General features: G+C 41.6%; 6 protein-coding genes and 1 non-coding gene across 7 annotated transcripts; 4 read left to right on the top strand and 3 right to left on the bottom strand.

Annotated features, from left to right (window-relative positions):
- Positions 1-355: 355 nt before the first annotated feature.
- LOC108015798 (prolyl 4-hydroxylase subunit alpha-1) lies at positions 356-2,635 on the top strand. Its single transcript, XM_017082358.4, has 7 exons — positions 356-539; positions 679-981; positions 1,046-1,242; positions 1,298-1,929; positions 1,990-2,043; positions 2,265-2,430; positions 2,490-2,635. The coding sequence occupies exons 1-7, from the start codon at positions 421-423 to the stop codon at positions 2,546-2,548; spliced, it is 1,530 nt and encodes a 509-aa protein (XP_016937847.4). The 5' UTR covers positions 356-420; the 3' UTR covers positions 2,549-2,635.
- A 2,406-nt stretch (positions 2,636-5,041) lies between these two features.
- On the bottom strand, positions 5,042-6,415 carry LOC108015793 (uncharacterized protein CG13380). Its single transcript, XM_036815681.3, has 3 exons — positions 6,244-6,415; positions 5,789-6,189; positions 5,042-5,278 (listed from the first exon to the last, which is right to left on the bottom strand). Exons 1-3 carry the CDS (start codon positions 6,251-6,253, stop codon positions 5,144-5,146), a joined length of 546 nt encoding a protein of 181 aa, XP_036671576.3. The 5' UTR covers positions 6,254-6,415; the 3' UTR covers positions 5,042-5,143.
- A 334-nt stretch (positions 6,416-6,749) lies between these two features.
- On the bottom strand, positions 6,750-7,270 carry LOC108007750 (uncharacterized protein CG13380). Its single transcript, XM_017071506.4, has 2 exons — positions 7,060-7,270; positions 6,750-7,006 (listed from the first exon to the last, which is right to left on the bottom strand). Exons 1-2 carry the CDS (start codon positions 7,222-7,224, stop codon positions 6,923-6,925), a joined length of 249 nt encoding a protein of 82 aa, XP_016926995.3. The 5' UTR covers positions 7,225-7,270; the 3' UTR covers positions 6,750-6,922.
- Positions 7,271-8,179: 909 nt separating this feature from the next.
- On the top strand, positions 8,180-11,429 carry LOC108015801 (gamma-tubulin complex component 3-like). The gene has a single exon (XM_017082361.4). The coding sequence runs from the start codon at positions 8,462-8,464 to the stop codon at positions 11,126-11,128; it is 2,667 nt and encodes an 888-aa protein (XP_016937850.4). The 5' UTR covers positions 8,180-8,461; the 3' UTR covers positions 11,129-11,429.
- Positions 11,430-12,201: 772 nt separating this feature from the next.
- TRNAP-CGG (transfer RNA proline (anticodon CGG)) lies at positions 12,202-12,273 on the top strand. Its single transcript has one exon. It is a non-coding gene; the product is annotated as a tRNA-Pro (tRNA).
- A 430-nt stretch (positions 12,274-12,703) lies between these two features.
- not (ubiquitin carboxyl-terminal hydrolase nonstop) lies at positions 12,704-17,679 on the bottom strand. The gene is made up of 6 exons (XM_070996873.1): positions 17,578-17,679; positions 16,737-17,519; positions 15,008-15,409; positions 14,842-14,952; positions 13,501-14,315; positions 12,704-13,085 (listed from the first exon to the last, which is right to left on the bottom strand). Exons 1-6 carry the CDS (start codon positions 17,677-17,679, stop codon positions 13,043-13,045), a joined length of 2,256 nt encoding a protein of 751 aa, XP_070852974.1. The 3' UTR covers positions 12,704-13,042.
- bora (aurora kinase A activator-like protein bora) lies at positions 17,611-19,690 on the top strand. The gene is made up of 2 exons (XM_017071501.4): positions 17,611-18,000; positions 18,072-19,690. The coding sequence occupies exons 1-2, from the start codon at positions 17,723-17,725 to the stop codon at positions 19,408-19,410; spliced, it is 1,617 nt and encodes a 538-aa protein (XP_016926990.3). The 5' UTR covers positions 17,611-17,722; the 3' UTR covers positions 19,411-19,690.
- Positions 19,691-19,929: the final 239 nt, after the last annotated feature.

Below are 19,929 nucleotides of genomic sequence, written 5' to 3'. Positions count from 1 at the left end.
TAAAGTTTGATGTCTGACTATCAGACTCTGATAAGTATTATAAAATTTAAGTTTCAGTGGTATAGTCCTCCAGATTATGTAAGCAATAACATTGATGAAATATTTTAATCACCACGCTTGAGAAAAATATTAAAGTTATTCTTAAAATTTATAAATATTAATGCAATTTGAGGTAGTACAAAAATAAATAGTTAATATTGCCTACTTCTTCTTTATTTCGATTTTTTTGAGGAACAAGAATTGCAACAACCATTACTAATATACCATGAAATTGCTTTTTTATTTGACAAAAAATATAAACAAATATCACATTAGTACACATAAGCTAAGATGAAGTGGTTCGTTTTTCAGATCAGCCTTTTATTTATTTCCTTTCCCCAAAACTTTTGCTCAAAAGAAACGGAAAACCCGGGAGAAAAAATGATATACAGTACTTCTGTGATGAGCATGGTGAAACTGCTAGAAATGGAAGAGACTTTGAAAGCTAGCTTGGAAGTATACGTTCAAGAAATGCAGTCGAAGTTGGATATTATTAAACTGTAAGTCCTAAAAAGTTAGTAGTTTGATTTATTTCTTAATTAGCACACATAAGGTAATCAAATTAAATTTTAAAATTGTTAAAATATGTTGGAAACATAATAAATGTATGTACTAAGTTTTTAAAATCGATGATTGTAGATTTCAAGAGTCATTAAAAAGGGAAACGCTGATTACGCTGGACGAGAGGGAAGAGTATATGGCCAATCCGTTGAATGCCTTTCCTTTGCTCAGACGCCTTAATCAAGATTGGCCCAAATGGCTGAGATATATAAAACTGGCAATAGCTACCAAGAAAATCAAAGAAATTGAAATGCAATTGAAGTCAGCTCCAAATAATGATGATCTTGAAGTTGCCCTTAAGGGTATGGCGCGAATTGAAAAATTTTACAATCAGCACGCAGACGACTTAACCAAGGGTTTTCTAATGGGAAGAAAATTTAAGTGGGTCATATTTTAAAGTTTTGTATGAAATTAAGAAAAATGTAAGATAGATTTTCCCACATAGCTCCCAATTGACTGCTCCCGATTGTGTTGCCCTAGGAGATTTCTACTATAACACAACTAAATACTCGAGATCCACCCACTGGTATCGCATGGCATTAAGACTGCACACCCTTCCCCAAGGCAAGCTATACGAAAAAGTTCTGGGTTTGAAACGGAAAAAAATATACAAAAAATACGGCAAGGCCTTGCTTAAAGAATGTAAGTTCAGTTCAAGAGTGTCAATTCACAACTCTATATTTCCAACTTATTGTAGCCGTAGCCTCAGATAAAGCAAAGGCCACTCCGGCGGAGTTATCTGCATGGAATAGCTTGGCCAAAGAGGTGGCAAAGGAAGACAATTATGATAACGTCAAGCAACTAATTGATGAATACCTATCATTAGACGAGAAGATCTTCCAAGATGAAGCCGCTAAACTAAGGCGCAAGTCATCTAGACTAGAGCGCGGCTGCCGAGGAGAGTGGCCTAAGAAATCCTCGCCAGAACTAATATGTCGCTATAATAGAGATACGTCCGCTTTCCTCAAGTTAGCACCACTTAAAATGGAATTTTTAAATATGCAACCTTTGGTAGTTATGTATCATGACGTGCTCTACGAAAGCGAGTTTAAATCATTGAGAGACATAGCCATATTTAATGGCACCATGACTGACGGTTGGACATATGTCGACTTTGACAAAAAAGGAAAGCCAAAGCCCCAGGATCGAGTAGTGAAAATGATTACCTTTCAAGGCACAACCCCCTCTGCTACGCTGAGCATCAATCGACGGATTGCAGATATGAGTGGTCTGGAGATGCAAGAGAATATGGCTCTGTTCCTGACCAATTACGGTCTGGGTAGTCATTTCGGTAAGCATGTGGACTATGTGGAGTTGGCCAAAAGACCTGTAAGTGGTTTTCGCAAGTGTTTAAAAATACATAAGTTAAATATCTCACCTTTTCTACAGCCAGATTTTTTTACCGACCTTGGAGGTAATAGAATAGCTACAGCATTACTCTATGTAAGTTTGTTTGTCAATTGTATGTCTTCATATTTAACATGTAAACTCTGTAAAATAGTTTACAAAATGTGGATCTATCCCATTTGATATAATTTAAAATGTTATATGTCTGTTCCCACTTGGAAACACATAACAACTAAATTTAGCTTTAACTAATATTATTTTCTTAGCTTAAACTATGATAGTTTATCTTAGATCAAAATAATTTTTTTTTCATTAAGGGAACTGATGTTCCATTGGGCGGAACTACTGTTTTTACAAAACTAAAGATATCTGTAGAACCCAAAAAGGGCAACGCATTGATCTGGTTTAATTTAAATAATGCTGGAGATCCTGATCCGCTGACAGAGCATTCCGTGTGTCCAGTCGTAATGGGTTCCATATGGAGTGAGTAACACATATAGATTTGTAATTAAAAATATTAGATAATTGATTTCTTTCCACAGCAATATCGAAATGGATACACGAACGTCAGCAAGTATTCAAGGAGCCCTGTTTTGCCTAATATGCGAATGTAAAATTATATTAAAGCCTCCATTAGCGAGGCATGTAAATAAATGGGGAAGTATCTCCCATTGGCGCACTTGGCTCCTTCAGTCTGGTGTCCCTTTCATTGTTTGCCATAAAAATTGCAAGTGCCACTAAATTCAGAGCTAGTATTGGCAGGGGAGCCTCCAAAGAGGGGTTCAGCTTATGTGCTCGCCCCAAATACCATTTTGCGGAAGTGCACACACTTCTATAATGGAAAGAGGGCAACTGCAGCAGTCAAGCAGGGCACGAAGGACAATAGCCAGGCCGACGTACTTAAGCCAACTTTGTCTGCGCTGCATCCAGGAGTCAGATAAAGGGTGCAACCATGTGATTTAAGGGGGCAACTAACAGTTTCATGAATATTTTAGAACATGGATGCAGAAGATCGCTGACCTAGATGAAGTAGAAAGTTTAAATTATTATTTTTTAGGTTTTAATAAACCGGATTAGGATATAAAAAGCTTACGAAAAACCAATTTATATATTTCCACATAAACAACAAACATCCAGAGATTTAATCGAAAATTGTTGGATCACAAATTGTTAGAGTTTAACCAAAAATGTGTTATTTTGGAAGTTCAAAATTTTAATATATTTATTTTTACCACCTCAGGGTATGCCTTATTTCTGAATCGCATCCCAATTGTAAACAATATTTACAATTCAGAAAGGGAACGCAAAAACTTCAAAACTGTAACACTAATTGGAATGATTTTAGAGTGGCATCCTTAAACTGGTCTACTAATACACGGCAAAGTTGATCTGGAACTTTAAATGAGTTTAAAGGCAACAAGGTTTAGTGAGCGACCAAAGCGAAACGAAATCAGCATGAAAGCAATTGTCCAAGTTATTCCAAAGTGCCCACAGGCAAAAGACACTCGCAAACCGAGCAACTGGAGGACAACTGGCAAAATGGAAACTGAGACCGAGACAGAATCCTCTTGCTGTCGCCGTCAACGAAGCCATGGCTGTTTTTGAAACGGGTTAAAGGGGAAGCCTCTGCCGGATGATGGCCTTGCTGAGACAGAAAGGAAGTGCCGGTGATGTTGTTTATGTAGCCATTGAAACGGCGATCCGTAGTCAAGCATTAACAAGTTAACCAACGGCTGCAGTTGTTGACAGAAGCAGTAGAAAGGTCGCTAAGAAACAACGACATAAAAAATTCAACGAGACAATAATTCGTTAACAAGTTTTTCTTAGGTCGACAATGTTTGCCATTCAAAAGGAACTAAGAATAATTCCATAGTTACCATTTTTTCAATGGCAAATTTAAACTAAATTCCTCCCTTTAATCATACAAATGTTTATAACTTCAGATGAAAATAAGTCTTACCTCTCCATATCATTTCAACTTGTCTTAAGTGCAGGCAAAAGAATGTCCTTAACTGGCATAAAAGCCACCAACTGCGGGCATTGTACCATTCAAATCGCCGAAGAAGCGAGGTCGATAGCAGCTATGACTAAGCCAGAAGTTCCGGCAATCCACTGCCGTATTGATTTACCATGACCGCCTGTTGAAGCACCAGAATGCGGATGCACAAAAACTGCAAGCAGAAGGTCCAAGAAGAAGTGAATCCATTGAATGGCTTGCCAAGTTGTTGAGAAAACTGCAGCGCAGGGAGCCAGGAGAAGTGTGAAGGAAAAAGTAGAGAATAAGTCGAGGCAAATGCAATCTAAAGCGTCGCCACTTACCAGCAGGAGTTAGTCAGAGAATCGCAGGACGAGGAACTAAGGATGACACCACAATGTGTCCAGAGGGACTTGGCTTGGGGCATTGTAAAGCGATTTCGAAATGTGCTGAACTCTTAAGTGATTGAATTGTTATCGGTGACATGAATTTGTCCGCTGATTTGAATGGGGCGATGCTAAGAGAGTCAGCGCTGCAATGGAAAGATGGCAGATAAGTTAATGCAAGTTCACAAAATAAGAATGTTATATACTAACCTGATATGAATCAGCATGTTGTGGAGGGGAAGTTTAGCAGCTCCGAGATAGCGACGAGAATATATTTAATGACAAAAATAATAGTGTTAGTTTAGCAAATACAATGCAAAATACAAAAACAACTTCACTTTGGAACATTTTTAAATTTAAATTTTTCGTTTCTTATATAAAGAACAAGATAAGTAGATAAGATTAGATGTATTCACTTTTCTCCAACTGCTTTTGTTTGATGTTATTGATTTGTAATATATAAGAATTTACGAAAGTACTATAATTTAGGAACCATCTGTAAGAGTATGCATTTCTATTCCATGCACTTTGCGTCGAGTCACTGCCGCAGTGCCAATCAGCACAGACTTGGCTATAAGGGTTTATGGTGGTCATGTCCGTGCCGCAGTTCCTTCCTGACAGCTTATGTGTGCACTCCATAAATGTCGCGCTGAAAAAGAGTGTCCTGGCATGTGGGCCAAGGGCCAAGTCTAATAGTATACTTAAGTATTAAGTGAACTTCCAAGATAAAACCTTCATTCGCAAAACTATTGTATTCGGACATTAGTATTAACATTCACTTATACATTAAATAATGTAAAAAAAGTTAACATGAACTTGAGTCTCAAACTCTTAATTATAGATCCCCATCGTTGGGCAGGTCTGCATCTTCAATTTTACGTATTGTCTCCCAGCTGATAGGCGACTTCTTAATCATCTCGATTGGGGCCATGCAATATGGACAGGAACGGATGTCCATGAGGAAAAACTCCTAATATTTGTACAGGAAAACAAAAATAACTTATAAGAAAATTATACAAGTTCAAAGATATGTTGTTAAAACAGCAGATACCTAACAACTTTGAAAATCATAAGGATTTGTGAAGATCCCTAATAGGTGATTCTCTTTTAGGCATGGTATACATATATCTTACATTTTTAATTCAATGAGTTTTTTTTCTATATACGAAACGCTTACAAGCACTGTTACCATTTGCTAAGATCTATTTAGGAAGACTAAAAAAATAAGTTTCTATGAGTACTAGAGGGTTATAATCACTTTTCAACATTACCCCTTTATTTATATTATCAGCAATGGATGTTATTAAATGGAAGACCCATCTTACAGGAAAGAAGACTGTAGAATTAGCTAAGGATATTGGATTTCCTATTGTTAACCTACTACCGCTACCTTAAGGGTGGTACCTTTGGTTTGCTTTACAACGGATGATAACTAGTGAGGGCCATATAATAAGTGCTATCTGAGGTATTCCCTACTTACATGGGGATGTTTCTCGCAAACCTCAGCGATGCGACCGTAAAAGTAATGATGGCATCGATCGCATTCGTAGGCGGTTTGCGGACGCATGCAAATGCAGAGCTTGGTGCTCTTGTAATCCTCAGGCAGTTCGTACTTTAGCTTCGGCTCCTCCTCCACCTGGATCTGAGTGTTAACCTCTTGGTCGGAGCTAGAATTGCTGTGCAGACCACTCTCGAACTCCAAATACTCCTGTTGATCGATCTCCAATTCGGAAGGCGACAATGACTCGAAGGCTTTCGGGAATGTCTTAAATGTTTTCGGCAACGTTTTGGTGGTAACATCTTTCAAAGATGGGGAAGTGAGGTTCCCATAGCGATTTTGGAGCCGAGCGGCTATGGAACCTGCATCGGTCCCCTTATTGGCTGAAAGAAATACCGCTTTAGCCAACCTTACCTCGAAATAAAGCTCATAGTTACCGAATGGCATCGTTTTCACTAATACGCACAAAAACAAGTATCAAATGACTGAACAAATATATATTTAAAAGCCTTTTCTATGGAAAGTATCTGTTTATTTGAAAGTTAGAAAATTTTCCTGCAACTTGAACCGGCAAAAATGTTTGGCGACGCCAGCTTTGATTAACGGCGTTTGGCAGTGTTGTGAAACGAGATAAGTCAAAACAAAGACATATCGATATATTTGTTTTACCCTCGTAGAAGGTATGATTTTAGTCAAGAATTTCCTATCAAATAAAATATACATATTTATTATATTTGAAGAGGACCCGATCTACCAAAGATCGGAAAAATATTCGAATATTAAATTGTTCGATTTAAAGAAAATAGGGCAACTATACTATAGGGAATATATGTATGTATACCTATAGGGAAATATTTGTAAACTCTTTATTTAAAAGACGACATGGTTTTAACCGCAAGGGTATATAGACTTCGGCTTAAGGATAGTGGTTATTATTCTCATCTTTTTGTTTACATTATGTAGTAGAAACCATGATAGGTGATATATTTGCAAGTTTAAACAGAGTTTAATCACAATTATTTTAATTTACTTGTAACATTTACATAGTGCTTATGTATTTGAGTAAATATGGCAATATGTTCGTCAACGAACAGCGTTTTTTTTTTGTAATATCTTCTAACGTTTGCCCTCGGATACTTGCAAGTAATTTGAGTGGGCACCGCAGAAAGCGCAATGACGGGCGTCCATAAGAAAAGTCACCTGCGCAGCAGACAAATGTATTATTTACCGTTTGTTTTTAAGTGTCTACTCACTTCGGGATGTTTTGGGCAGCGTTGCGAAATGCGACCCACAAAAGATTGGTTGCAGCGATTGCAGACAATCACATTCTCGCGCTTCCTCTCGCAAATGCAATGTTTCGTAACCCGTTCGGCTCCAAACTTGTAGTTGGGGCAATCATATGATTTATGGAACTCCATTTTCTTTCCGCGATCTTTAAACTTTTTCTTTCAGATTCAGTGCTGTAAAGTACCCGAATTTCTATCGAATTGGAATCGATTAATTATATTCGATTATATTAGCGATAGAATCTTCATAAAAGCCCTTTCCCACAGAGCGCATCCGTGTAAAAAAGTTGGGACCTCTGACAAATGTGAAACTCCGATTTCCACCGAGCGCATCCACCATCAGCCATCCGATAACAGCTGACGTGAACAGCAGTTGCTTATCACACAATAAGCGAAGGGGTTTAAAATACCTTGGGACTTTTAAAGCATTTTCCAAAACAAGTCTGCATATAAATTTCGGGAGTACCTAACCTGGCAGACCCAAAGCTCCCTTCTTGGTACAGCTCTGGCTTACAGATTCTAGTATTGAGAAATTATCAATAAACCACTGTACAATTGCTCAAAACCGGAAGCCATACTAAACTTTTATTGATATTAGTTATTATTTAGTTATGCTCTGAGACTTCTCAAAACAAAATAAAGTCATGGAAAATGTAAAATTGTGGTCCAATCCGTGTGGTTTGTGATTTATTTACCGCCAACACCCAACTAAAAATAGTTTTATATTAGACACAAATCACATGACAGTATGGTCATTTTATTATTAGACTGGCAGAAGCGTTGTAAGAGCCCACATTATATTTACATGCAAAAATAAATACCCTGGTAAGGTGAAAGTTCACAATTTTCCCATTACCCAGGTGAAGATAAAAGGTTAAAATGTTGTTATTTTTCGGTTTTATACATTTTCTATTTTGTCTTTTATTTGATTCCAGTAAATTAGTTTAAATTTCATTGTTAAGGTTGCTCCACGATGCAGCCATTAAAGTAAATATGGGCGAATTCCACTGGCTTTTACTTCTGGTGTGGTGGACAAAGCTTATTTCAAGGTCGCAGTGGGATTCGGTTATTTCTTATAAGCGCTTTAAGGAGTGAGTAGGGAATAGAATTTTAGAGTAACCAAAAATGTATCACTGGATCAAATTATTTTATTAAGTTTTGAGCAAAGTGCGCGTCAATTGTTAGATTTCTTGGCTCATTTAATCGAAACTTTCGACTAACCACATATATTGGAGGTGGTTTTGTGTCGGCTATTGAAAAGGAATCAGGAGTCCGTTTCTGATTGGCCACCAATTGTTGCCCACTTTGCATTTCCAAGGACTGTATATTGGAATTTGCGAATACAGGAGTGATCAGCTCCGAACTCAGGATGTCGCAGGATAACCTGGAAGCCGCTGTGGCCGGCATGACCTCCAGATTGTCGGATATCCTGTCGGATTTGTGCATTTGCATAGAGGGTAAGCAGACGCCCAAAGTTCAAGAGGAGACCTTGGCCCGTGCTACCAAGTCTGTGACTTCTGGTACATTTGGTCATCCCATATCCTTAACTGAGCACGAGTGTGTCCAAAAGACCATGAAAATCCTGAGGGCCAGGGGTCAAGTGGATAGCAAGGATACAGCGGAGCACTTCTACGAGCTCTACAAGAAGCTGTTGCAAATGAAGCTTGATCCCTATGGGAGGCACTCCCTGATGAGCAATCTGCTCTCGATGGCCGACAAGCAGACTGCGAATGGAGGAGAAGCCTGCCTCTCCGCTCGATCGGATAATCTTAGTCTGGCCTTGGGCAGTCTTACAGCCTCCAGCACGACCCTCAACTTAGGGGCTGGCACCCTTAATGGCAATGGTTTGTCCGAGGAGGGAGCAGTAGGCTATAGCTACGATCCCAAACAATCCGGCTTCGGATTGGGCAAACAGACCTTGCCCAACTACATGGACAACTTGGTGGAGCTCGAGGTCGGCGATGAAATAGTGGTAAATGCTATCTACTCCTTTACCGGCATCCAGGGGAAATACCTGAAAAAGGACGTAGTCACAGGATATTTTAAGCTTGATCCGCTGAACATGGAGGCGTTGACCACGGGTCAGGCGGGCATGTTGCTCCGACTCTCCATAATGGGCTATTACCACGATCGCGTGGCCATGTTTGCAGATGTGTCCACTGGCTTTAACGCATTGGGATGCATGGGCCAGGCCCTGATATCCAAGCTCAAGGAGGAGCTGGGGGACTTCCATGGCCAGGTGTCCATGCTCCACGACGAAATGAACCGCTATCGGAAGGCCCAAATGAATGGGAAAGCGGACTGCGGAGGCGAGCCGGGTGGTGCGGAGGAATTGACCCTATTCAAGCTGCTTGCCTGGCACGTAAAGCCTCTGCGCCGGCTGATGTGGCTCGCCAATATAGCCAACAAGTGCAAGATGCAGAAGGGTGGTGAGTTGGCGTCGACCCTGTACAGTTTACTGGACAACGGGGACTCGAAAGTCAATAAACTAGTTGAAGACATCCTTACCGCAGTCTGTGGCCCAATGGTGCGCATGATCTCCAAGTGGATGCTGGAGGGCGGCATTAACGATATACACAACGAGTTCTTTGTGGAGTCCCTCCAAGAGGTGGGTGCCGATCGGCTCTGGCACGATAAATTCCGCTTACGTCGGCCCATGCTGCCCAAGTTTGTGACGATGGATCTGGCCAAGAAGATTCTGAAGACGGGCAAATGCATCAACTTTCTAAGGGAAATATGCGAGGTGGAGGGACTAATAAAGGGACGCGACGAACTCAAGGCTATCATGGACAACAATGTTGCCCACTTCTTTTCGTACGTGCCGGACACCAAGTGGCACGCGGCTGTGGAAACGTGCTACCAGCAGACCTCCAAACATGTCTTGGATATTATGGTGGGTCACCACAAGCTTCTGGATCACCTGCAGGCGATGCGCCGCTATATGCTCCTTGGCCAGGGCGACTTTGTCAGCATTCTCATCGAGAATATGAAAGATGAACTCGAGCGCAACGGTGCTGATATATATGCGCACGATCTCTCCTCCATGTTGGATGCCGCTCTGCGCTGCACAAATGCCCAGTACGAAGATCCTGATATACTCAACCACCTGGATATAATAGTGCAACGTCCGTTCGCCGGGGATATCGGCTGGGACATCATCTCGTTGAAGTACGTAGTCCATGGACCACTAGCCACCATGCTGGAGCCCACCATGCCTACGTACAAGCTGCTCTTCAAGCCCCTCTGGCGCATGAAGCACATGGAGTTCGTGCTCTCGATGAAGATCTGGAAGGAGCAGATGGGTAATGCGAAGAGCCTCCGTCCAATGAATGCTGAGATCGGCAAGGCGTCGCACCGCCTGAACCTCTTCACGTCGGAGATAATGCACTTCATTCATCAGATGCAGTACTATGTGCTCTTCGAGGTGATCGAGTGCAACTGGGTGGAGCTGCAGAAGAAGATCCAGCAGGCGAAGACCCTCGACGACATCCTGGATGCCCACGAGAATTTCCTGGAAACCATTAAGGTGGGCTGCTTTGTCGGCGACGAAACTGACGTGGAACACTCGCTGGAGACGGTGTACGAGAACATCATGTGCTTGGAGACCTGGCAGTCGAACTTCTACAAGGTGTGCTTCCAGGAGCTGAATGCCCGCAAAGAGTTGGTCAAAGAGGTGGAGAAATCGGAGACGCAGGGTGTATATGGCCTGACCAACGAGATGATGTTACAGCGCGACCAGGAGGCTAAGATCTTTGCCCAAAAGGTTGAAGCCGCCTTTCACGGCTTGGAAGTAATAGCATCTGCCTACGAAAAGGCCGTGAGCAGTTTCCTTATGACTCTCAACTCCAGCCGCAATCCGAACCTCCAGCTTTTTGGCACACGGCTCGACTTTAACGAGTACTACAAGAAGCGGGACACCAATCTGAGCAAACCGCTTACCTTCGAGCACATGCGCATGAGCAATGTGTTTAGCCTGAACCATAGGAGCTCCACAGGCAGTCGGTTCGTTATCCATGCGTCGACCACAAAGGAATAGCCCTCGGTGTCCTTGATGATGTGATAATCCCAGTGCCTATATCCGAGGCATCAGGCCTCACCATTACATCCAGTTAAACTGCGACTAAATATTTGACATATTCAAGCAAGCTAATCCAACTAATAACTCAGTTACTTTGAAACGAAAAGATCCTGCCATTACATGTATATCTCAAGCATTTCCATCAATCGACTGGCTGCGAGCCAAGAACCTAAGATAACTCAAATATTGTTCTCTTAATTTTTAAATTTTTGAGTTATTGTAATCGAAAGTATTAAATGGAGATTCCTTTGTCGACAGACACACACTGTTTTCCTTTTAAGTACCCTAATGTTTTCATCGAAAAAGTTAGAAACCATTTTAAAATGTTCAGATCAAACAGTTTTAAAGCGTAAGCGAGCTTAAAATAAATATAATTAAAACGTGAATAGTACCTAGGTAAAGAAATTTTTTTTTTTAGAAAAAAGTGACTCCTGTGTGTTTTGTTTTTTGAAACTTGTTAATTGTAATTTAAAAGTTAATTTGCGGTAAACATCATAGCGCATCACAGGATTAACTGAAAAATACAACTTTAAAATGTTATAAAATTTCGCTGGAATCGTCGGAGCCTTTTTACCCTCAATTTTTTCGGAACCAAATATATGATCAGCATATCTAGTTATGTCCGTCTGTCCGTTTCAATAGTACTTGTTTTAATAAAACTTTCTATAGCAGATAGTAAAAAAGTGGGATCGGAAAACTATATCGTATAGTTCCCATAGGAATGATCGGCAAAATAATCTAGCTTTGTTGTAATCATATTATTTCTTGAAAATTTGGAATTAAATTGTAAATCAAAAATTAAAAAAAATATGTTGTAGTATTAGTACTAGAGGATTATGAAAATTTTACATTGCTTTTCAAAAAACAATATTTGTTTCATCCTCCCGAAAGTTAACTGGTTGGTGCATCGGCTAACATAGCCAAGTTCACCACCAAGCGCACACTACAGTTGTCTCTTTCGCGCAGACACTGCATGGAGTGAGAGGCACCGCAAGTTGAAAACCGACATTCTGGACGTTCAGCGTACCGGAGGCTCGTTGGTCTAGAGGTATGATTCTCGCTTCGGGTGCGAGAGGTCCCGGGTTCAATTCCCGGACGAGCCCAAGTGATGTCGGAAATAACTTTTTTTTCTTTTTTTTAAACTAAAATTGTGTTTATCTTTCCTACGGGTAAAAGTTAAAGTATTCTAACCCCTCATTCAGATCTTTAAGAACTATTTGCCGTAATAAGTGAAATACATTGTGAGTCAAGATTCTAATAAATATTTTGTATCCATATTATTTTGCTCTCTTTAAGGACCCCACAAAAATAAAAGATCTTTAAAGCCAACAACTGTTTGGTTTCAGTTCTACTTAATGTGTCATAATATGTATAGAATATAGAAACCCGAAAGCAAAATATAAAACGAAAACACAAAGGAATCTAAGAAAAGTGTAACAAAACTATAGCTAATCTGCATTACTGAGTTTGCTTCTTGCTTGTTTCATTTCCCTGGTTTAATTTTTATATGGTTATAAATGTATAAGCCAAGTGTTTTGTTGATATTATTTTTGTTTTGATTTTAGTACTATGGTTTCGAAATACTTATAGCAAAATGGGTATCCCCACAAATTGAGTGTTCAGATTACAATTTTCAATAATTTCTTTTTCGATCTCTATTGTTCCAATGTTTTGAGTATGCGAGCTTAAATAATTTTCAACCGAGGGAACACCCAGTATAGGATTTTGTTTTTTTTGAGTTAAGATTACTTAATTCGTAAACGCTGCCGCGGCCTTGTCTGTTTTTTGTGTGTTTATTCGTAATGCATGGGTTTCTGCTTATGTGTGTTTTATGAGGGATACAGTCGCCTTAATGGATCCCAACTGATTTGCTTATTCGTATTCCAGCACGTTTTTATGGTAGAACAATAAATAACTGAAAGAAATGAGAAAATAAAATGCATTATTAATGATTGGTTAATAATTGACAGTATCTAGAGCGCCAGTTATCAGTCCTTGTTAAAGAAATTTCTAATTCTTGGGGGTTAATGTGCGAAGAAACTCCATCAGGCACCTTGTTAAGTCTTTTTTAGATCGATAAAATGACAGCTGATTTCACAAAGTTCATTTTCTTATTAAAAACATAAGCAAATCATAAGGATAGTTATTAATGACATTGACAGGGACTCTAGAGACCGGCCCTAAGAATTAATATTAAACATAGTATAACAGGTATTTGATAGTCAAGGCAGTCGACTTGTCTAGATTTTAAGAAGGACTGACTAAAGCTATAGGAAATCATTATAAAAGATACATTAAAGACAAAAGGGAGAATCATAGGTGTGCCTTACCCCTCGCTGTCCAGCACCTGCTTGAGCGATGCCATCGTTATCACATGATCATCGCACTTGACCCACGTGTCCTTCTGGTGCCGGACATACGCCGTATAGTGTCCGGTGTCGATGGTGCCCACGTGATTGACCACGGCGTACAAGGAGAACCGGAAGTCCCCATAGGCGTTCTTTTTCTCCGACATAAATGGCGTCATATCGAACTCCACGGGAAATTGAATGAACGAGGAGATCTTGCGATCGATCAAAGCGGAGTGCTCGAAGCGTTTCAGGTGGAAGGAGACCACGCTGGGCAGAGTGCGCAAGCTAAATTGTTTGGTGGACTCCTGGTAGGATTTGCAGGTGGAGCACTTGATTTTGGCAGCCGATCCGAGGTGCTCGGCGCGAGTATACCGCTCCAGGCAGTCGATAAGTGTCTTGGGAGTCACTCCACCATGCGTTGTCGTCTCCCCGAGATCCAGAGAAATGTCCCAAAAGGGATCATAGGTGGTCGACACTCCGTTGCAGGCCTGGCATACCACGTCGCTCTGCAGCATCCCAGTGAAGATCTGATCGATGATGCAATTACACTGTCCATAGCAGTGAGAGCTGCTCGAGCTGCTGGAATTAGTGCCGCTTCCCGAACCAGAGCTGTTGCTCTTGCTCTCGTGCTCCGACTTAGCCTTCACACAATGCCGATGCAGCACATCCAGGGTGGCTATGAAGAACTCGTGTGCATCCTGCTGCTCGTAGCCTGCCAGGTGCTTGGCATGGTTCCAGATTAAATGCAGTAACCGGTGCAAGGACAGCGGTGAACGGGAGCCCGAATAAAACTCCTAAAATGGAGGGAGCGTTAAATATATGCCAATAATTATACAAAAAGCAAAATCGATTTCTGTTAAGGAAGCTTAAATGCATTATTATAGCTTACTTCCTGTTTAAAAGTTTGAAAAGTTAGGAGTTATCCATTGATGGGTTCTTAATTTGTTCTTCAAATCAGATAAAATTATTTAATTTATTTAAAATGTGTATTTTATTACTGGTTGGTTAGCCATGACGTTGGTATAGGAAAAACTTTTAAACTGTTTTTTTAAAGATTGTCTATATTCAGTTAGATTTATTTAAACAAATATTAAAATAATAGTTTAAATTCAATTTGTACTAATCAAATTATTGAAAATGAAGCCAGTACTATACCAACAATACCATTATTTTAATCCTTTTTAGTAACAAAGAATAATAGCTGATTGACTAAGAAAGCCACCATTTCAACATAGACTAAGTTTAAAATGACTATTGGAACGCTTAAAACGATTTTCAATGCTGAACAAAATAATTTATAAGTAATTATGAATGTTTCACCTGGAAGAGACGCGACACTTCGCAGACGAGACATTTGTGGGAGGACTTGCTGCCACAATCGTGGCGATCTGACATGAAGTAGTCGCTCAGCAGGGGAGTATGAACCAGAGCCTGTATTAGAGTGAATTAGTTCGATAAGTTCGCCAGATTCTTCGACTTAACCCACCTGCACAATGCAGTTCATGAAGCAGGTGGCGCCCAGATTAAGCAGTCCTCTAAGTCCGATGGTTTGGTTGGGCCTCACCAATCGCCTCCTCGCGTTGGCCAACATCAGATTGGTCTCCTTGGCCGTCGGAATCCACGGCAGCCAGCCAATGCTCTTCTGCAAATCCTTGGCCTCCAGCTTGCGGTTGATTAGTGCATACTCCCTGCTCCGCGCATCGTAGATGAAATCCCTGCAGGCGTAGCAATAGAGCGTTCCGTGGGACAGCTCCAGAGCCACATTGTGCTTCTTCGATCGCAGGTGGCTCGTGATGTGGGCTCCTCGACACCCAAAGTAGATGCAGTGTAGGCATGCGTACAACTGAATGCCGTAACTGCCGCACTCGAAGCAGTTGCAGTGAATCGCCTGTGGGTGATTTGAAAGGTTACAAAGGTTACTTTGGGATATTCGAGGTCATGGGATTTTATAAAATCTAAAAATTCTCTGCCTTTAAGGGAGGGTCCCCGACCACCAGCTCCAAAAACAAACCATTTTTGCAGATTAAAAAAAACTTACATTAAACTTTTAAACTCAAAAATGTTTTACCTTGGCACTTTCAAAAGTTTTTGACGAAACAAATTCATTTTAATTTTAATTTAGGCGAAGCACTTACAGAAATAAGATTGCTCTTGAAATAACCAACTTTCTTGATCTTATAGTTTCCAAGATCATTGCGTTTATACGGACGTGGTTAAGTCCAATCGACTAGTCACTAGTGATTCGGGTCAAAAATATTTATGAGCATTTTTAAATTGAACATGAACATATTTAAATTGAAATTTAATAATGAACATAATTAAATTAAAATATATACATTGGAATTTAATAATGAACACATTTAAATTGAAATTTAATAATGGACATATTTAAAATAAAAATTAATAATTTAATGATGAACATATTTAATTTGGAATTTAATAATGAGCATACCAAAATTTAAAAATTATCATATTTAAAATGAAATTTAATAATGAACATATTTAAAATGGAAAATTTAACTTTATAAATGAACATATTTACATTTGAATTTAGTAATGAACATATTTAAATTGGACTTTAATATTAAACATAGTTAATTTGAAATTTGAATTTAATAATGAACATGTTTAAATTTTCAAATGAACATATTTCAATTGGAATTTAGCAATAAACATATTTAAATTAAATTAATACACATTAAAAATGAAAATATTTTAATTGCAATTTAATAATTAAATTTAAATATAAACATATTTAAAATGGTGTTCAGATATGAACATATTTAAAATGGAGTTCAAGTATGAACATATTCAACAGGGAATTTATTCCATTCATATGCGCATGTTTATGTAAGTTCCGTTTAAAATTTTTTTTAAAAGATTAACTCTAGTAAATATTTTTCTAGATGTTTTACATAATGGAAATATTTTTTTTTACTAGTCTGTAAATTATAATTTAATACAAATCAAAAAAAACTAGTCAAACGCCGATGTAGGTCTACTTATTTTAAGGCATTGAAAGTTTTGCTGCATTAAGTTGTTCTAAAATGCACGTCTTGTTTCTGTTCCCCCGTGGATGTGCTCTGTGTGAACACCCTGCTAAGCGTGTGTCAGTGACCTTTCCCGTGACTGAGTCACGGTTATGCAAATGAGGGCTCATCTCCGATTGCGCCCTCCCTCGCGCACTCTCTCTCTCACATTCCGTTCCCACTCACCTTCCTCTCGCGCGCATCTCTGTTGACGCAGGCGGCGAAGTAGGCGTCGATGACCCGGAATGTATCGTAGCTGTGCTCCTTCACGTAGCTCTGATAGTGCCGACAGCCCGTCTCCGACATGACAGCGCTGCTGGCGTTGGCGCTGGCGTCGCTGCCGACGTCGTCGCTCTCAAGTTCAATAGCAAGTTTTTGCACGGTACGCAAGCAGTCGGATAGGCGCAGATGTTTGGCGGCATTGGCGTCTATTGGGTTTTCGCCTCGTCCCTTTCGCTCTTTGTTGCTCTTAACGGTTTTGATTAGATCAGCGGTGATAAAGCGACCGGCATTCACCGCTGTCGTTGCTGTTGTTGCTGCCGCTGCTGCTGCTGCCGCCGCTGCTGCTGCTGTTTCGTTCTCGGCCGCTCCCCGGCCCGTTTCCGCACCCACCGCCCACCGTTCCGTTCCTCTGCCGCTGCTCTGGCTGCTGCTGCTGGCGCCGCTGCTGCTGAGAACGCTCGAATTACTATCAACACTATTCTCTTTTGTTTTCGCCCTTTTCGCCGATGCCTGCAGCGGCACGAATGCTTTGTCACAGTTGCGTTGTTTTCGTCGAATTTTGGCCACTTTTGCGGTTCTTCGCCCGGCGGTTTTAATACTGCAGTCGGCGAAGTTTTCAAAATTTCTGTGATTTTTCTTGCTTGCTTCTCTGTTTCTTGTTTCTATTTCGCACTGCACACACACAGACACACAAGCGACCAGCCGAACGCGTATGTATTGGTGGCGGACAGCTGGCGTGACTGTAACCTATCGATGAAAAATACCGTTTTTATGTGTCCCCATAATCGAGTTGGCAACTCCACACTGGTTGGTTGGCAACACCCCACCGATTCGATAACCTGCCCGTTAGCCAACACTGCCGCATTTGAAAATACTGCGAATCGCAGCAGGCGCGCTTGTGCCGCATTTTAATTTAAGTGGAAATTGGGCGTGTTTGTGACTGGACTAAGATGTACAACGACGAGGTGCGAACGCCCCAGGCCCTCAAGAACCGATATTTCACCAATCTCAGCGGCCTGAAGTGCCGGGCGCGCCGGAACAGCCACACAAACAGCAGCACTTCGACGGCGTCGTCGGCAACGCCAACGAATGGCGGCAAGGAAAATGGAAAATGCAGCCCCCAGATGTCGGGAAATGTGTGCACCCCGCCCCCGAAGCGGCTGCAGAAGGTGCGCAATCCCTTTGAAGGAGCCATGGCCGATCGTCTGCACCTGCCGCTGATTGCCAGGTGAGTTTTCCTCTGCTCCGGGTGGAGTAATTCTGGGAAACACCCAAACCCAAACCGCTTTTCACTTGCAGTCCCTCGCTTTTCCGCTCAAGGACACCGCAACTTTCGTCCACCCAGTTCGAGTGGAACATTGACGAGGTCTCCCAGCTAAAACCGGCCGATGTGGAGCCCCACGAGACGCAGTTCCACGACTCCCCCGATCCCGAGCAGGAATCCAAGGCCCAGTTGGCCATCAGTGCCTTTTTTAAGGAGTCGCACATTGTGCCCAGTCCCGTGGACTGTCCGCTGCGGAAACAGCGCATTATACTCAACCACAGCGAGGATAGCACCCCTATATCCAATAAGTCGCGGCGGAAGCGGGACTGCGAGGTACAAACGGAACTCACCCTGCCACCCATACTGCCTAAAGCGCTGGAGGAGGCCCTGCGTCCTTATTTCCAGCCCCATCTAGCCGGCCGTCTGTCTGGCAGGAGCAAATCGAGCGGTGGCCACGACATCTTCAACAGTTCCATGCGTAGGAAACTCTTCGATCTTCACAATGTCATTGTTTTGGGCGAACAAGATCCCCCCGAGCAGTCGTCGCCCATGGTGGGCTCCAGTCCGCAAGGCAAGCAAACCATGTTTGCGGGCAGACTCTCGGATTCCGCGTCGGGAGAAGGTAGTTTCGGTTGCCTGTCGCCCATCAGAAACCTCTGCGGTCTGCCGCCAGGAACCCCGGATGATGGCAACTGCTCGGGAAAGAGGAAACTGTTAATGCACGAGTTGGAGCTGCCATCGCCCATAGCTCCTTCCGAGCATCTTAGCCGGCGATTGGTGTACTCCAAGGTGGAGGTCAGCACTACGGAGCAGCAAGAAACCTTGTCAGAGCGGACGGCTTTGAAGTTCACGCCCGACAGGAGCTCCTCGCCCATGGGCGCGCTGGAGCACTCGGATTGCAGCATCAATCAGCGGGTCAGTCGGCTGCGGGTGAACAGCACTCGACAGGTGATATTGGAGGCAGGGGATCAGCCGCTTTTCGAGGAAACCGAAGAGGAGGAGGAGGCTGAATCCGAGGAGGATGAGGAAGAGGCCGAGAGGATGCAGCTGTCCACCCTGAGCTTCAATTGCAGCTCCTCCAATTCGGATACTCCGCGCGGCCATAAGAGACATCGTTCGGCACAACGCAAGAATCTCTCGCAATCGTTCAGTGCCAATTTGGAGGAGGAAGATGATCAGGCACAGGAACCGGGTGCTAACCAGCAAGCGGAGCCACCCGCAGTTGTAGTGCCCCAGCAAGGACCCAGGATTCCGCTCTATCGTACGGACAGCGGCTTCAACGAGACCTCCAGCACATCGACCTTCGCCTGCTCCCAGGATCTGCCCTTGGATGTGTCCATGGCCTGCTGCTCCACACCCTCCACCCGATCTTGACCCCTGCCATCCGCACTTCTGGATCGTAGACCCTAGTTACATAGGCTATTTAATGCAATAACTCCTTTTCCCAGGCTCAAGAGAGGAAGACTCGTTTTTAACTGCAATGTAAACCCACCGTTTATATATTTTGTACTCGTAATTTATATGTTCTTAGTGAAAATATGCCAAATAGTTATGTAAGCTTCGCGTTTCTGTCATTTATTAACTTAATTCATTGTCATTGTTGTGTTTAGGGAACTTAATAAAAATCTTTCGATGCCATATTTAGTTTAATAAATGCAGGTGGAGTTTTATTGATATAAAGTGCGCTATAGGTCGGTATAGATTTCAGCATTAACACTCTACGTTTGATTTTGTACTGAGCTTCAAAATGAGGAAATAAATACAAAATAAATCAATATTTAATGATTATTTTTTTTAATTTATAACGTGTTGTATACTAAAATGAAAACTTTAAAAAAAGACTTAATTTTTAGCCTTCAGTTGAGAAAATGGTATGTTGATTTCTAGTATAAG

Source organism: Drosophila suzukii, chromosome 3 (genome assembly GCF_043229965.1).
Source record: "Drosophila suzukii chromosome 3, CBGP_Dsuzu_IsoJpt1.0, whole genome shotgun sequence".
NCBI classification, from domain to species: domain Eukaryota; kingdom Metazoa; phylum Arthropoda; class Insecta; order Diptera; family Drosophilidae; genus Drosophila; species Drosophila suzukii.
The sequence above is the reverse complement of the archived record's forward strand: the minus strand, read 5'-3'. Positions and strand labels throughout refer to the sequence as shown.

Bases quoted from the DNA above. Each gene is read 5' to 3' on its own strand.
- LOC108007750 (XM_017071506.4), bottom strand. From the start codon at position 7,224: ATGGAGTTCCATAAATCATATGATTGCCCCAACTACAAGTTTGGAGCC. The intron at 7,007-7,059 runs GTGAGTAGACAC...TCTGCTGCGCAG, and splicing joins GCTGCCCAAAACATCCCGAA to GTGACTTTTCTTATGGACGC.
- not (XM_070996873.1), bottom strand. From the start codon at position 17,679: ATGCGGCACAAGCGCGCCTGCTGCGATTCGCAGTATTTTCAAATGCGG. The intron at 17,520-17,577 runs GTGTGGAGTTGC...TTTCATCGATAG, and splicing joins GGGGTGTTGCCAACCAACCA to GTTACAGTCACGCCAGCTGT. The intron at 14,316-14,841 runs GTGAAACATTCA...CCTCCATTTTAG, and splicing joins AAGTGTCGCGTCTCTTCCAG to GAGTTTTATTCGGGCTCCCG.
- bora (XM_017071501.4), top strand. From the start codon at position 17,723: ATGTACAACGACGAGGTGCGAACGCCCCAGGCCCTCAAGAACCGATAT. The intron at 18,001-18,071 runs GTGAGTTTTCCT...TTTCACTTGCAG, and splicing joins CACCTGCCGCTGATTGCCAG to TCCCTCGCTTTTCCGCTCAA.
- LOC108015798 (XM_017082358.4), top strand. From the start codon at position 421: ATGATATACAGTACTTCTGTGATGAGCATGGTGAAACTGCTAGAAATG. The intron at 540-678 runs GTAAGTCCTAAA...CGATGATTGTAG, and splicing joins AAGTTGGATATTATTAAACT to ATTTCAAGAGTCATTAAAAA. The intron at 1,243-1,297 runs GTAAGTTCAGTT...AACTTATTGTAG, and splicing joins CAAGGCCTTGCTTAAAGAAT to CCGTAGCCTCAGATAAAGCA.
- LOC108015793 (XM_036815681.3), bottom strand. The intron at 5,279-5,788 runs GTAAGTAGGGAA...TACAAATATTAG, and splicing joins TTTGCGAGAAACATCCCCAT to GAGTTTTTCCTCATGGACAT.
- LOC108015801 (XM_017082361.4), top strand. From the start codon at position 8,462: ATGTCGCAGGATAACCTGGAAGCCGCTGTGGCCGGCATGACCTCCAGA.